At 45.8% G+C, this 17,067-nt stretch overlaps 2 protein-coding genes across 4 annotated transcripts in view; both read left to right on the forward strand.

Annotated features, from left to right (window-relative positions):
* LOC121489884 (protein canopy homolog 1-like) overlaps positions 1 to 7,788 on the forward strand; it is a 48,468-nt gene extending 40,680 nt beyond the window's left edge. For both annotated transcript variants that reach the window (XM_041753321.1, XM_041753322.1), the window contains one exon: positions 7,664 to 7,788. In XM_041753321.1, coding sequence (XP_041609255.1) covers positions 7,664 to 7,729 — 66 coding nt within the window. In that variant the 3' untranslated portion in view covers positions 7,730 to 7,788. The remainder of the gene's footprint in view (positions 1 to 7,663) is intronic.
* Positions 7,789 to 9,159: 1,371 nt separating this feature from the next.
* CNPY1 (canopy FGF signaling regulator 1) lies at positions 9,160 to 16,138 on the forward strand. 2 transcript variants are annotated; one of them, XM_041753320.1, is made up of 4 exons: positions 9,160 to 9,380; positions 9,527 to 9,730; positions 11,517 to 11,613; positions 15,630 to 16,138. In XM_041753320.1, the coding sequence occupies exons 2-4, from the start codon at positions 9,527 to 9,529 to the stop codon at positions 15,665 to 15,667; spliced, it is 339 nt and encodes a 112-aa protein (XP_041609254.1). In that variant the 5' UTR covers positions 9,160 to 9,380; the 3' UTR covers positions 15,668 to 16,138. The 2 variants fall into 2 exon arrangements, with proteins under 2 accessions (XP_041609254.1, XP_041609253.1); XM_041753319.1 differs by having other exon boundaries at positions 9,160 to 9,730.
* The last annotated feature ends 929 nt before the right edge of the window (positions 16,139 to 17,067 follow it).

Consider the following 17,067-nt stretch of genomic DNA (forward strand, 5'->3'; position numbering starts at 1 on the left):
CCCAGGATCCCAGGGCCTGCAACAATAGTGGACCAGGATTTCTTCTCTTCGGGAGCTTTCTGGGGAGTATTTCTTACCCTTAATTTGGAAATGTAACCTTCCAAGGTCTGGGTACCAACCAGCAGAAAGATAATATTTATCTCAATAAAGAGAAAGAAAGGAAGAAAGAAAGAAAGAAAGAAAGAAAGAAAGAAAGAAAGAAAGAAAGAAAGAAAGAAAAAAAACAGATTTAACATTATCTCTTGGGCATCATAATTTTTAAATAGTGAAAAAGATGATTCCGTTCTGATGGAGCAACATAATCTCCTACCTACTTCAGAATGCATTGGCAGAAGCTGCGGGGACTGCGAGTGCCGTGAAGAAGTAAAGGAGCCGGTGTGGCTGCCAGAAGGGTGCTGAGACGTGCCTCGGGGTTGCGTCCTGTGTTTCTTGTGGTCGTGATGGATCTGGGCTATGGGGCCTTCCGCCACCTGCTCTCGAGCTGGAATGAAGAGCAGAAACGGAGACCTGGGGTATCTGAGGAGCCTCAGGACTGGGCAGCCTGTGCTATCAGTTCTCCTTGGGGGAAACCATTGGAGAAATTCAGTGATTTGGCCAACAGCTTATTTTTAGAGTTGTCTTTCTGTCCTTAGCCTGCCTGGGTTTAACGGGCTGCCCAGAAAGGGCCAAGTTGAAAAACAAAACTCGCTGAAGCGTGTATCAAGGACGACTTCATTACCCCGAGTTGAGGGCCACGTCCTGAGAAGATAACCCAACAGAAGAAACGCTGCATATACAGAAATGCAGAGACGACTTATTTTATAAATGTCGGCGATCCTGTAAATGTCCCGAGGTCAAGGTGCTGGGACCTGGGCTATAAATCCCCCCGGGGCGAAAGGTGATGAGACCGTGCCCCAGAGAGTGGTGTGTGCTGGAGGGCCCTTAGCTGAGGTTGCACGTGGCTGGAGCTGGAAGGGGACGGGGTTGGGTGGCCGCACGTGAGTCCTGTTGCTCCGGAAGAGGCAGCATTTTATTGAATACTCGCTCGTGAGCATGGTGATTTATGAAGACTCGGGGCCACGATGAGGAAAACCAAACCAAGCTCAACAAAAAGCATGTTCTTTAACATGAACAAAGTGGATTTATTAATAGTCTCTTGGCCACAGACATGGGTTGGGTTGGTCTCTGCCAATTCTCGCATTTGCACGCGGTCTTCCCAGACCAGAGGGGATGGCAGAGACCTGGAGTCCGAGCATCGGCGGGAGAGCAAAGACAAGAGGGACCTCATCCTCAGCCCCCGAGGCCTGGCGGTCTCCTCAAACACTAAGAGCTTCCTAATGACCGCCCCCCTCGGCACCTACACGATATCTGGTAGCCTCCCCATGACCTTCTGAGGCAGAAGGAGGGGCAGCCTCCCAGCATGACGTGGCACAGACCTTTCCATGCTGCCTGGGTGGGCGCAGGAGGACATCAGGGTGCCCTGGGCCTGTAGGGCTCTGGTGCAGGAAGACATGTGCTTCCACGGGCTTCCAGCCCCGAAAAGCAAAGTGGAGCATGGCTCACCACTGCCCTGCCCACCGTGCGTTTGAAGAACAGAACAGGAAAATGATGCCACTCGGTAGGAGCAAAGCAATGGGTTGGAGAATGTTCCGCCCTGGGATCCAGTAGAAGGCCTTATGTGGGAGATGGGCCAAGGAGCTGCTGGCACCTGATACCATTCTTCGCTTCTCAGATTTCTCTGAACATCCATAAAAGATCTCGGGTCTGGAAGTGTGTTCGCTAATCAGCAATATGGTGTCTCATTGCACTCAGCATTCATCAAGAAAATGTGGGCATTTGGCTGCCCCCCAAGATGCCGTCTGCATGACATTTGGGTCTGAGGACCAAGGCATCTTTCTCAGGCTATCTCATACCTGCTTCTGAAGACGAGGCTTTCAACCAGATCACGCCCTTCCTCCCATGCCTGTTGCCTGCTTTTTCTCCGTGAAACATGGCAGCAGTGACGAAGAGCCCGGCTTCTGCTACGGCCAGCTTGGGCAGCTACAAACTCATCTCCACCATGGGCATCATCCTTGGGACACCGAACCTCACAGCCCACACTTACTTCCCTGTCCACACAGGCTGCCTGTGCGCCCTGGTAATGTACAGGGCTGGGCACGATAGGTCTGGGCAGGGCCAGGGCTCTGGGACACCAGTGCCAGGGGCTAGAGATATGCTCTGAGTGCCAAGGGCCTTGGTGCCCATGCTGGCAGCCCTCGATGCTGAGCAGACAGGAGGGGGAAGGTGCTGTGAAGAGAGATTCGTAGGGCTCTGCAGCGATGCCGAGGTCGCCAGTGTGTCCCGCTTCTCCGACCTGTGAAGGACATCTCTCTCCTCGCATCCCATCAGTAAGGAGGGTGCAGAAATCAGTTTACGCTCCTTAAATTGGCGTAACTTTAGGGACACCTGCAAAGTAAAACAGCCTCTATCAAAGTGAAAATAATAATAGCACTTTCCACTTAATGTGCCAGGCTCTGGAAGGATTTCCCTACCAGTTTCTTGCCTGCTCAGGGACAGCATAAGGCCTGTGGCAAGGTTCCCGGACAAGCAGGCAGGTCAGCAGCTGGCTAGGCCAAAGCAGACCAGAATGGAGGTGTCTGGAGGCTCCCCAGCCCAGCATGGTGTCGGGACAGAGAATATGGGGTCCTCACATGCGCACCAGGGCAGACCCGTGTGCGCACTGTGCTGGTCAGCATTGGTGGCTCAGCCGGGCCAGGGTGTCCTCATGGTGCCCAGCCTGTCTGGATCCCCTGCCATCTCTGCAGAGGTTCGGCGTGATGGGCTTGGGCTGTGGCTGCCATGGCTTCAGGCTGAGGCCTCGTGGTCTTTGACTGTATTTGCAGCTCGGGCTGCCACCAGCAGAGACTGAAGACTGGAGGGCCTTAAACACCACAAACTTAGTGTCTCTTCATTCTAGAGGCTGGGAGTCTGGATCCAGGTGTGGGCAGGGCGGGCTCCTCCCAAGGCCTCCCTCCCCGGTGGGCAGACAGGCATCTTCTTATACCTGCACATGGTCATCCCCCTGCATGTCTGGGTCCTGACCTCTTCTTCTTATAAGGAGAGCAGTGACCCCAGGTTAGCTTCATGACCTCTGCAAAGGCCCTCTCTCAGAATGAGGCCACATTCTGAGGTCCCGAGGGTGAGAGCTTCAACACAGGAATTTAGAGGACACGATTCAGCCCCAGAGTGCCCCTACTTGGTCACTTGGTGCGGGCGTGGCATGTGGCTATGGCTGAGGGCAGTGAGGAAACAGCCTGGCCCCGAGGACTGGCCGGCAACATTACCCAGCTGGGCTCTGACCCTGGCTCTGCCCTCTTTGTGCCTGTCTCCTCGCCTGGCAAGTGGGGGGCAGGCTGCAAGGTCTCCAGGCTCCAGGAGCTGAGGGTGGGAGGGCAGGAGATGTGGAGAGCAACAGCCTGGCAGTGTGACAGCCACCACCTCGGGGGTCTGGGCCGCGGCTGGCCATGGATACCTGGCTCTTCACCCAGAAAAGGGGGGGGGGGAACACACCTCGTCCCACACAAAACTAGTGTTAGGGATAGAATAAGGTAAGATTTGTCCAAAAAAATGGATTTTTAACAAATATTCCAGAGGTATGCCACCACTCACGACGGTCAAGAGCTCCTCTGTTGAACCTGCACACGGGTGTGCAATGTCTTTGGCTCTTTCTCCCATGGGAATGGATTTGGGTTTCCACGCCTCTGCAGTAAGTGTGACTCCATCCAGGGACTGGTCAGTGACGGACTGTTGAACGTGGCTGAGCCCTTGTGTCACCACGTGTGTGTGTGCACAGCGCTCGGCTGTGTGTACAAAGAGGATGAACGCACACAGCACACCTGGACACACACACATGGACATGTGTGCACATGCGGACACACTTGTACGGATGCACGTGCTGAAGGTTTCTGGCTGGAGGAGAACCAAGGCTCAGAGTCTGGGGTATCAGCCTCAGTGGTGTCTCCGCCCTTTTGTTCCTTTTGGATTTTTTTTCCCAATCAAGTGAATGTGTTCCTTTTTTCATTAAAAATGTTTTTAAAGGAAACTGCGCTGTCCTTCTGGTCCGTGGAAACCAGTGCGTGTGCATCTCCACATCCGTGAAGGGAGAACACGGGGCTTCCAGGATCCCGCCCTGCTTCCTCTGAGCCGCTGCGTTTTCTAAGGAAATCTTATCATTTGCCCACAAAGTGGGGACAGGCCGCCGTAGATTCCAGAAACCTGAGTTTTCACCTTTTCCATTTGTGGAAAGTGTTTGGCGAAGGTGGTTAGAAACAAGCAGCCACGCGACTCAGTGTGTGTTTTGGGACCGCGATGGTAAAAGATCCCCAGGTTTGGGGAGAGGGCAGGAAGCTGTGAAATAAGGAGACAGAGACCGTGCGAATGAGAGCTTTAGCTCCACCGCTGGACAGGGAGCCACATGACCGCTCCAGAGCAGTTGCTGGGCCTCCACCAGGCCCATCTTCTTCCAGGATCCTAATGTCAATTCAGAATCACAGAGGAGTCCCCTTCAAAACCACCTGAGTGATCCATCTGACACGTCACGGAGCTCAATAAACATGTGCTGAGTGAACAGACACACGCACGTCTTACTCTGTGGACACTGCCACGCGGTTGCCTCTGCCTTGTTAGGCACCCTCCTAGCCACGTTTTTTTCCTTGAATCTGCCAAATCCTTCCGGGATTTGCCAGTGAGGGCACAGCTTAGGAACACACCAAACACACCGGGGAGTGGGTACCCGGAGCCCTTGCTTAGGGTGATTTTTTTTTTTTAAAAGATTGAAAACATTGTGTCACTTTCATGCAAATAAATGCATTTTCCCCTATTTTGCCTAAAATGTGTGAAAATGAAAGGTTTTTCTTGAAGATGAACAGACTACTTTATAGAGCGGGAAACCAAATGTGAGTGCCAATTTTGCATTTGATAATGAAAGTAAGGTTTTTTTTAAACTTCCGGGAAAAGTCAACTTGAGTTCAATGACCCCATCTAGGGTTCAACAATGATGATCCATTATGTAATTTTTCTCTGATTCTATTCATCACTCTGAAGTTGGAAATAGGCCCCAGAATCTTAAAAAAAAAAAAAAAAAGTGATTGAAACTTTTAGTTTTGAGTTGTAGGAAAATTCCCCCCAAAACCACATTGTTCTTTTTTCCTTATTTCTAGTTTCCTCACAACCTGAGCATATACTTTGTTATAAGATGTCCAAGGATAAGAAAAGGAGACACTTGTAAAATATTTTATTTTAAATGATAAGAATGACTCTTTTCATTATTCAAATTAAAGAAGGCAAATGTTGATGTTATTTTCATAAATTGACTGTGTCTTTGTGGCAAATCGTGCTGAAATCTTTGTGTTTTTTCCCCCAAGGTTTTATTGATTGCAGAAATTCACCTGTTTTCACATAGAATTAATGGTAACTGGAAACTGATATTAATTCTGTTATCTGTTGGCTGGCCTTAGTTCCCTAAACAAAGGCTACTTAAAAATCTCTGTTATTGATTAAGTCCAGATGGAATTCACTTCTTCTGATACACAAAACACGGGAAGATTTGTCCGTCTGTATTATTCCTCATCGAAATGAGCTCCTCTAGCTTTCTAATTATATTGTCTAATAAAACTAAACAGTCAATTCTATTTGCATATTATATGAAGTGTTATACAACAAACTCATAGCAGTCAATTAACATAAAAGCTAATTATATATCTCATCATCTTACAAGTTTCTGAATTCATACTTCCCCTGTTGTAGCCTAGAGCAAAGGAGGCTTGAATGTTCACTTCTAAATATTGACTTTTAACTAATATCAGAAGTGATTTCAATATTCTTGTGGATGAAAGGGGAGTGATTAAGCTAGATGCAATATTTGCTATCATGCAATTAAAATTTCTACATTAACTAAACCTCGCGAAAGAGAATCTTTGCAACAATATGAGATCAATTACCAGCCACTTAGCAGGTTAAGTCCTGGTTCCATATCTGAGGAACGCTCAAAATAAAGAAACGTGGGATTTATTCGAGATGGCCGGACTGTCAGCAAAGAGACAGATCTACTGCGAGGATGTCTCCATGTCCAGTTGCACACTGCAACATAATCGTATTCCTGCCTAATTGTGATAGCTCTCAAGCAAGAAATTCGCTACAAGAGGAACAGAGGCACAGTAATGAACGCACAGGGGAGGCAGCCTGGGACTGCGGCCGCAAGGTGCGGCTCGGTGATCTAGAGCGAACCCCTCTCCGCTTTTCCAGAGGACCCAAAGCCAAAACTTGCAGCTTCTCTCCACCTCCCCCCAGTGCCCCCTCCCCCTCTTGCAAGTGTGGGTAGGTCCTTCCACCCCCATTTCACTGCCCGCAGAACAGGCACAGGGGGGCAGAAGGCGCGGAAAGAAGAAAAGAAACAGACACCAAGTGGGATCGAGAGTTGAAGGTTTCAGAACGGCCAAAGTTAGGATTTCCTTCATTTACCATCGAGTCCTAACGGATCGCTGCCGTGCGCCAAAGTCCTACCAGGGGAGTCGGGTGGAAACGGACTGGAGATAAGGAAACAGCCAGTGGATCGGGTTTCTCCCGGTACAATGATGGCGGCGGCTCCATTCATATTGTAATGAGGTTAGTATCTCCGGGCCCGGCCTTCCAGGGTGGAGGCTGCCCTCCCCGCAGATTACAATAGGAGTTGCTTTATTGACAAGTACTATTCAAAACCTTCATAGTATTGAAAGAAAGACTTCGTTTTATTCCACTTGTCTCAATACTTATTGCACTCTTATAATCAAAACACTGTGAGGGCAGAAAAAGGCCCAATTATTCTATGAACAGTCTTTAGATTTCCTGGAGGCCGCTCAGCCAAGTGGACTCATTTTAAACACCAATCGTGTGCGTTTTAACAAACGTGCAAAGAGCTGCGATGCTTCGGCGTCTTGGTCTTTGGAATCTTCCCGCAAAATGGGATGCTTTGATTGAGATTTTAAAATATATATATATATTTTTTAATCTTCTGAAAACAGCCTCCGGGGATCTCATGTTGGGTGTTTTTCCTTTCTTGTTTTTGGTGGAGATTGCCGTGCAGCACTTTCTGAGCTATCTGCCGACAAACATTTTCTACTATTCAAGAGTGCTCTACTCAAAAGAGCCAACCAATGACGTCTTTAAAAGCCCGTGTGCCTTCGGACTCGTAAAATCGACAACATTCGCGTGTTGATCTCTGGATATAACATATTTGTGTTAAAAACCGGCACCAGGCTACTATACTCAAACATGTAAATGGACACTTGCAAAATTGAAAAAAAAAAAAATCCTGTTGTGTGGAAAGTTTTAAGGTAGCGACTGTTTTTAAAAAGTGCCAGCCCCGGACACAGACAAAAAGCATCTCAAAAGTAAGCTGCGGAGGCCTTCCACCCATCAGCCTCTGGTTTGCTCCCATCTGAGATGCTCGGCACAGTTCAGGACAATTTTAAAAAACGTTTTGGAGAGTGGTCTCAAGTCAACGTGAAATACTGGGATGCGTTGAGGGTTCCCCAAGCTCTTCAGGCTCAGACCCCTGCCCCCCAATGATTGCCACCCCCGCCCTGTTTACTTTTCCAATTGGGAAGGAGTGAGGAGGAGGGGAGAGGGCCAGAATTTCTCCCTTACACTTCGATTTTTTTTTTTTTAGGGTATACAGTCTACTCCTCTCTGTGAAGTAAAATGCTGCTTTGCTGACACCCAGAAAGTGCCATGAACCGTGTCTCAGAGCCATCAGCTAAGGAGATACACTTAAAGCAGGCGCCTGGCAGGAGAAAACCATTATTCTGCTAATGATTTGCCTGATTAGCTGTAATTAAGAATTTACCTCTGTGTTTTATAACTTGCAGACCCAATACATATTCAATCCTTAGCTCCTGTAAGGTAATAAAACAGATTTTCGGTTTGCTAGTTAACCCGTGTATTGTGTGTGTTTGTTTGTTTGTTTGTTTGTTTGTTTGTTAACAACGCAGGGCTCGGTTGGCATAATGAAAAGTGTAAGTAAAACACCATTTGTATTCGGGAGGCACTTTCAGCCACTTCCTTGAGGCTCCTTTGACTGTAGACATAAAAGCACACGCACGCTCGGGAGTTTGTAAAAACTTGGTGTTTCAGTGAATAAACAAATGCGGTGGGATACTCCAGCTCCATGAAGGAAGGCAGGCGTGGGCCTGGGGAGGACCGGCCTCAAACCAAGTTTTGGGGGCCCCGGGGCGCGCCAGCACCGTGCACTCGGTGGGGCCGCGAAAAGTTCATCAGTGGGGTGTTTCTTTGGGGTTCTCCCCAGCGGCGTCTGGAGGCCTCCCCCGGCGCGGCGGTGCTGCGGGGCGCGGGGCAGGCGGCAGGGGTGGGCGGCCTCCTCCCGGGGCGGCGGGGCGGCGGGGCGGCGGGGCGGGCGCGGCCCCGGCACCTGCGGCCAGACGGCGGGGCGCGCGGGGACCCTTTGTGCGCCCCGAGCGCGCCTCCAGGCCGCGCGGCCGCCGGCACCGGAAGGGTTCACACTGCGTCTGAAAGGGGACAATGGAGTCTGGATACATCCACGTCGCAGAAACCGAGTTCATTTGCGATGCAGCCCCTTTCACGGCGGTTGTCATGCAAACTTCCTACTTTGATCAGCGGAGGGTGGAGAGGGAAGGAGCCCGCGGAGGCCGGGCCGGCGCGTCCGAGGCGCCCTTGGCGGGTCCCCGCCCCCTTCCGGAAGGAGCCGCGGGGACGCAGCCTCCTGCACCTTGACCTGTCTAGACGGGCCCGAGGTTTTGTCTCGGTTACCAAGGGCGAGGGGCGCTCTTTGACCCCCGCGCGGGGCGGAGGCGCTGGCCCGAGGGTCCTCGGGATCCTCGCCGGATTCCGGAGGGAGCGGGGCGCGCGGAGACGGGCGCCAGCTGTTGCGGAGCCCGGGGCCGCCCCGCCGCCCTCTCCCCGGCGCCCGGGGCCGCCCCGCGCCGCCCCGCGCCGCCCGCGCCGCAGCCGGGCCTCCCCGCTCCGGCCCGCGCCCGGGGCGCAGCTGCGCGCTCCTCCGCGCCCGCCCGCACGGAGGGCGCTCGGCCTGGCGGGGCCCACGCGTCCCGAGCCCGCCGCCGCTGTCCGGCCTCTGCGCCCCGCCCTCCCTCCGTCTCTCCCTCCGTCTCCCCGTCTCCCTGCGCTCGCTCTCTCTCCGTCTATCGCTTCTCTCCCTCCCCCGCTCTCTTGCAAGTGAGCAGTCACGGCCGGTTTCTGCAGTCGGTGCCGTATCTGCACGTTCCGTGGCCTTAGGAAGTGGTCACCTGTATGAGAGGGCCTTCTCGTTCGAATTCAGCTCTTTTCCCCCGGCCACTCTCAAACACCCGCACTCTCCCGAAAACCCCGTGCAGCCTAACTTCTGAAATTCTGTAAGTAGCAGTGCAGTGCACAGAGGAAAGGAGGAAGGCCGGCGTCCCGGCGGTCCGGGGCTGGCGAGTGCCTCCGCGCGCCTTCCCTCCCCGCTCCTGAGCCCCGCGCGCCCGAAGGCAGCCTCCCTGCCCTGTTGTCTTCGCAGATGCCCTTAGCCCACTCGGAGGCTTTCCTAGCAGACCTGTTGGATGGAGTGTGCGAGCGGATGAACGACTACAAGCTAGAAGAAGACCCTGTGACCAAGAAGAAGGCGTTTAAGAGATTTGCTCCAAGGAAAGGAGACAAAATATACAAAGAATTTAAAAAATTCTATTTTTATTCTGATGCTTACAGACCTTTGAAATTTGCGGTAAGCTCTCTTCTTTGCAGGTGAATCCTCTGCTCCATGAATACATTTTTGTCCCCCCCCCCTTTTTTTTTTTTTTTTTTTTACTATTTGCTTGGGTTGTTGTGTTTCAAGACACTGAACATTAAATTGTTATCTGTTTGCTTTATTGTCCTGCTACATTTTCAGTGTTGAGCAGGCATTTAGAAACTTGCCTTTGTGGAAACACCTCACGGGCTGTGGAGATGGGAAATATTTTCCAGAAAGTGCTGTTGCAGCCCCCAGTGACTTTAAGACACAGTTGGCATATTTCTGTGCTCCTATGGGGCTCGGGGAGGGATCCCAGTGGGTCCTGTGGCTGGGGCAGGTCTCCTCCAGGTTCCCACAGAAGGAATCAGGGGTTGAGGCTCCTAGGTTAGAGTCTAAATTAAAATGAATGTCGTTTTCAAATATTTATCGCCAAATGATGGAGGAAGAGTGACACACATCCTCCTCACCCCCCTTCAGGCTTCACAGGAGAGAGAGAATTTCTTTCCTGAGTTAATTCAAGTATTTTAGCAGAAACTAAGTTAAACAAAGACTTAGGTATGGTAGCTGGCTTAATGCCAAACTTCCGTCCAGTATAGTGTTTATTTTAGATGAATGCTGGCCTCTGGCTTGCTAGAGTGTGCCTGGCAAAATATATTCCAATATATTTCACTTTACTTAATGCTGTTGAATCAGACAAAGTGATGGAAAAGCCTGTTTAAAAAATGTATTAAGTTCACACATTGGCCAAAATGTCAGGCATGCTGAACCCCTGAAATAAGGGCTTTAGCCGACTTTTGAAGATTTCATTTTAATTAAAAAGTATAGGCAATAATTCCAGGTTGAAAGTACTCTGGAAGAGAAATTGCAATAAGTGAGTGTGCTTGCATTTCACAGGTTTTAAATAAATACATTATAGTGGAATTTAAATATTTTTAAATGCCATTTAAAAATTTTAAAGTCTTGCTTAATGAACTTGGAAAATGATTTGCAAGTCTCGAGTGAATGCCCTGCTGTAGCTTCCCAGTTCCTGAAACTGTAACCTTTGTGGGTCTCTAACACAGACATGTCCTTACTTCACTTGGAATTTAAGATTTTTAAATGCCTGGGCAAACATGGGCTCCCTCTCCTCTGAAAAGTTAGATTTTGGGGTAGGAGCAAAGTGAAATTATGACTGGATCTCTAAACGGTATGAAAAGAAACTTGCCTAAGTAACTGTCAAGCATGTTATCCACAGTGAAATTGAGGATGAGTTGGTTTTGATTGCTGAGAAAGCCTAATTGTTTTCACCCTTCAGACTCTGTTTTAAAACCACAACATGGATTATTATGTTAAATCTGAGGGAACCCGGTTTAACCATTTCGAGGAGCTGTGTCCTTTAAAGGGTGCTAAAAAAAAAAAAAAAAAAACGAAAACAAAAACAAAAAAACGGAAGGCGAAGACCTTTCAGCTCCACCCAGGAGACATTTCTTCCTAGTCTTGGCATTCCAATTTAAGGGAGAGGACCAAATACCAGATACAAAGGACTAGTTTTTCCTTCCTTACCCTTGTCTTTCAACAGGACTAATCAGTGGGTTAAGTCCCAGGAACATGATGCAATTAACATTCTGGGGAGAGAGTTAATCCAGGGCAATGATGTCTTAAACCGAAGGGGCTAATAAAAACGGACCACCTTGGCAATACGATTTTATATTTTCGGCTAAGAAAGTGTTGGTAAATGCTTCTTATGAGATGCCCCGTGCGTGTGGATCTAGCCACCTATGCCGTTATTCCGTTTCCGCAGTGCGAAGCCATAATAGAGGAGCATGAAGACGAAATATCCTCACTTATCGCCCAGGAGGCACACCACCTCGCTGACAAGCTGTGCAGTGAAAAAGCAGGTACTGTGTCTGATGTAACATGTGTCCTCCGCTCACCCACCCTTCTCCCTCAGCTCTGCAGCATCTTTTTTTTTTTTTTTTAAACCGTGCCTTGCTGTCTCCCCGCCACCAATAGCTCTCCACTGAATCAGAAAGACACCCTGTGAGAGAAAACAGACAGACCAAACCACAGGGCTACCTCGGGGCTCTCTGGTTGGCACTTCTTTTCCTCTGCCTGGTAAAGGAAGTCTAAAGGACTCAGTTTCCAGATGTTAAGGAGCACATGCTCATCAGATTTGGATAGATCCAAAAACATTTTCTGTTTCTAAACTCCGAGAGATGGAATTCTCCATCCTGGATCAGGAAGGAGAATCTCCTAAAGACTTGCTTACAATGACAGAAGGTGGGGTCTTTATTTAATACAAGATTTTAAAAGTTTTTTTGTTTGCTGATTTGCGAGGGGTGCTGGATATTTTGTTTTTCAAGTTTATTTCCCAGAAATCCACTTCTTTAAAAAAAAAAAAAAAGTCTTTTCTGGCAGAGGGTAGAAAATAAAATTTGACTCATATTCTTACACTCACACCCCCACATGCACTCACACTCAGAAGCAGGAAAAAAAGGACCAGAACTTGATTTATGCAAAGTTGAAACATGTTACCCCCTTTGAGCCCTCCACCTGTTTGGTAGAGTGTAAGCCTTCTAGTGGGGTGTCACCGATGCTTACTCACTACATTTCCAAGCCAGGAAGACTTTTCAGATATCTTTGACAAAATGAACGAAGCATATGGAGTGATTTAAAGTCCTGGGAGTGCTTTTATACAATTGCAGAAGCTTGAGATATTTAGCAATTGTTTATAATAAAGTATAATATACTTGTACCCACATTATCAGATTTAGTGCCAAACTCCTTAGAATAATACTCACTGCACCTTTGTAGACAAATATCCATGTCATCAAAGGTTATCAAACAAGAAGGTTATAAATCCACGTTAACAGGGAAAAGTTTTCTTGCTCTGAGTAGATAATGGGATAGTTTTCTGATTAAAATTCAGTTTAAAAAGATAATAATAAAAAGATGAAGTCCAGTTTTCCATGGAGTTCAGCTACATAATGTTGTAGTTTGTGAAATTCACATCCGTAAGTGCATAGCCACAATTTTCCAAAGAGAGTATTTTGGAAGTTTTTCAGACAAGTCAGAGATGGATGTATGTATGTTTGAAGATACGAACAAAAATGGGATGATCAATCATGAAAATATCTGTTTTCCTATTTTTTCCTCACAAAGGGTTTGGATTCGTCATAGTCATCTATGGCAAATGCAACAATTTGCTCTATAAACACCTGTTCAGACCTTACAGAATGACCTGAGAAAGTTTGACCAAGTCTTCACAGCAGCCCTTGACACAAATAATCAGAGTCTGGGGGAAAGGCTCTGTCCCTAAATGCAGCAATTTGACTTCTTGAGTTTAATAATATCGTCTTTTCACTCCTTTTGCATATTTATAACTGGAAATAAAAATTCACAGGAACCCCAAAAAAACAAGAGCATAGGGTGGAAACCTAAGATTTATGCAGGACTGCTGGTGTGAAATAAAACATGAGATAACTAATTCTTAATAGCATTTGGTTGTTTAAAAACCGGTTAAGTGCTTACACTAATAAACATAAACATCAGTGCCTCAGAACTACTGAGAATCCATGCCAGCACCCCCAAAGGGTAACCACCTCCTGGCTTAGCATAGTGCAGGGGAGTGAGTTTTTCCAGGTGTTTCTCTGTGAGACATATTTATGAATGTTCTAAACCATTCATAAATTAAAAACTGTGAGCACAATTCATCTGAAAAAGAGGCTAGACTCGCCCCCCACCCAGACTTCCCCTACATTTAAAGTAAGTTAACACCACATAACAAGGTGGAGTTTTTTCAAACTTAAAAATTATTGCCAGAAAAGGCTAAAGCAGAACGCCCATGGGAAAAATTGCACTTAGTGACCCCGGTGACAAAGAAGTCGTGAGTTTGAACATACTGGGACAGTTTCAGATTCCCGTGTAAAAGGTGAGATGCTCACACTGCAGAAAAACTCGGCGCTTTCAGATGTATGTACAAGTATAGCAAGTGTCCTATGAGAGCACAGCGTCCATGCCCTGTTCCGTCAAGGTAATACTTTATCTTGTTCCATTGTCCAGCAACTTTGGTGTGAGTGATCTCCACGATTTAAAGATGTCTTAAAGATATGGCCATGTGTGTGTATGTGTGTGCGTGTGTGTGTGTTTATGTGTGTACGGGAGGCTCAGAAACCACATTAACATGCTACCCAGTGTGTACTGTGTGCAAGACCTTCTACACTTGAGGTCTGCTAAAATGTCTACATACTGCTTTTAGGGAGATTATTTCTTTTAAATATATATTTCTAGAACTAGATGTTTAATTAGAAAGTTGGTCCCTTTTTATACTTTGTATATACGTGTGTGTACATATATCCATGTGTTTGTTATATGTGTGTGTCTATATATATATATGAATTTTGCTTTTTTCTCTTTAATGTAGCTCATTTCGCTTTATTTTTTAATACTTACATAGGAGCAGATGAGGGTATATTCACAGATTTTAAAACCATCTTTCTTGAGGTATAATTGGCATAAAATTATAAGGGGTTTAAAGTATATATCTTGGTAATTTGATATGTGTATATATATATATTGTGAAAGATGCCTCCCATCTATTTAATTAACACTGGATCCTTTAAGTATTAGGGTCCTACAGCGTACCCCCCCCCCCAAACAGACAAATGAAGAATGATGGAAAATATATCTGTTACATTCAAAATGACCGTTTGGATTTAAAAATAACACATCAGTGGGATTTTCATGAACATTATGTGCCACCTTTTGAATAAGTAAAGAAACCCTCAGTGAAAGGCGATAGATAGGATTGCAGATTGGTCTGTGGACGCCCCTGCAGCTTTATTCACTGCATAAAATAAAAGTTATCAAATCCATCCTGTTCTTGGGGTGTGAGACAGAGTAATAGGGATACCCCATACATAATCTGTTTTTTTTTTTTCCCAGACAAAATAAGAAAAGTGAGTTCATTAGATTTTCCTGATGGAAAATTTTGTGGCACATGACCAAGGCTTTGCCAGATTGTCATTTTAATGTCTTGAAGTCAAAATGGTGTTTCAAAATCTTAATAAGATATCAGGTCATGATAAAAAAAATGTAGCTATATTCTACTGATGGTAGAGAACATACCACTGTAGATCATGGATGAATGGATACTCTGAGGTGTCTGGGGCTCTTCGATAGCTGGAGTGTGAGGGTATGGATGTAAATACAGAAATTTATTCTGTATACATGTTACTCCTGCTTTGATACTAAATCTTAACATTTAAACCATTAGACTGATGAATCTGTCACCCGATCATTTTGAACGCAACATATGGAATAAGGAACCAAGTATCCTGAGATGTTTAGCCTACATTTAAAGGAAAAGCATTTTTACCTTTTTGTGTATCCTTCCCAACACGAATGGGAGTGTTGAATTATAATATACCAAGTAATTACTTTCAAAGGCCAGTATATTTTCTTTTTAACGTAAATTCTGTAGTTAAAAGAATCCATAGCCTTTCTAAAGAGAGTTGGCATTAATTGCTTTCAGTTAGAAAAGTAGTGTGTATCAAAGGGCTCCTTGAGTTAAATGCCAAGCATGCTGTGCCCCAATTTAAAGCATTTCTTAAATACTCCCAAGGCCATGGGCAAAATGGTACGATCCCTGGGCTTTGGTTTTTAAATATTCCAGGAAAAAATGCTGGAGGATAGAACAAAAATAGCAGAGCATTGGCAGGTGTTGAGGCCAGGTTTGGGGTCCTGGGGAGTAGATTATACCCTTTTTTATGCCTTTGTGTGTATTTGAAATTTTCCATGATAAAAAAGTTTTTAAAATGTGCTTCTATAAAAACGTGTTTTTTACAGAAAGTTAGGGACTCACATGCTGTGATTAAATGTGATTGTAATGCTGTATAACTTTTTTTTTCCCCAGACCTCTGTGAAACCTCTGCTAACCAAATTGAGCTTTAGGATGCCAGTTCTACCAGTTAGTGAGGAGGAAAGCCACAGCTCCACAGGTCAACATCTGTTTCATATCTTCATTTCTTCATGCAAAGAAAGTTTATATCTCTTGTTTATGCCATGTTGTCTCAAGTGTGACTTTTTATTGAAAATCTGTTGTTTGGCATCATGACAAACTTGGTTCTTTCTATAGGGGAGGCTGAGGAGTGCATAAAACAAATTACCTTCGTGGATTTGGGTACTGACAGGTTTGGGAGTAAATAATTTAATTTTATAATAAGAAAAAAGTGAAGCTATTTCATAAATGAAATAAGGGTTTGATAATGCATACTGTATATTTTATCCACGTCTACAAGTATCATGTTCTATTTGATAAGAACTTGATTTGATTTCTTGAATACTTGATTGGTCATGAAATCAAGAAAATATATTGCCACAAATTCCAGATTATGTATACTTCTGGTTATATATGATGATCAATAAAAGAAACCAACTTACTTTATATCAGGAATGAAATTCAAATTGCCAGCTTTAAACATAGAGTTTTAAAACTTTTTAATCTCTAAAATGTAATTGCGTAAAAAATATTTTTATCACGAACAATACGGTGGCCTTTCTCAAGCATACCTTTTGAATTCAGATGATTTAGAAAGTTGATTTATTATTACATTGTGTGTTCTTCGAAGATGACACCAATGAGCATGCTTTGTTTTACTGAAAACTCTATTGTGTGTGTGTTGTTTTTTTTTTTTTTGAAAGACTTCCAGCTAACGGTTAGTAGGTATATTTTACTACTAACTAACCTATTATTCTCCCATTGGGGTGTTCTTGTCAGTGTGGAGATGGTGGGGAAGTGGGATTTCATGAGAAATTACCTATTGAACACATTTAGTACCAGGACATAATAACCTGTTCTCATATTACAATTAGTTCATTTTCTCTGTTAAATTTACATTCAATTGAATCTGATTTAATTATTTAAAATGTCAGGGTGTATCCTACACTTCTTTATTTTATTTATTTTATATTTCATTTTATTTATTCATGACAGACACAGAGAGAGAGAGAGGCAGAGACACAGGCAGAGGGAGAAGCAGGCTCCATGCCAGGAGCCTGACGCGGGACTCGATCCCGGGACTCCAGGATCGCGCCCTGGGCCAAAGGCAGGTGCCAAACCGTTGAGCCACTCAGGGATCCCCCTACACTTCTTTTTAAAAAGAAATGCTCATTGTTGATGGTGAGAATTTACTAGGGAGGATGATCTAAATGCTGGCCCGAAGAGCAAAAGCTATTTGCCATGTGTTACATAACTGCCTAGAAAACATTCAGCTGAGGCTTTGGGGAAGGGATAGTTCTGAAACTTAGGAAAATTTACCAAAATTAAGAGGAAGCAGTTTCCACTTTTCTCC

The sequence above is a fragment of the Vulpes lagopus genome, chromosome 4 (genome assembly GCF_018345385.1).
Source record: "Vulpes lagopus strain Blue_001 chromosome 4, ASM1834538v1, whole genome shotgun sequence".
In the NCBI taxonomy this organism is placed as follows: domain Eukaryota; kingdom Metazoa; phylum Chordata; class Mammalia; order Carnivora; family Canidae; genus Vulpes; species Vulpes lagopus.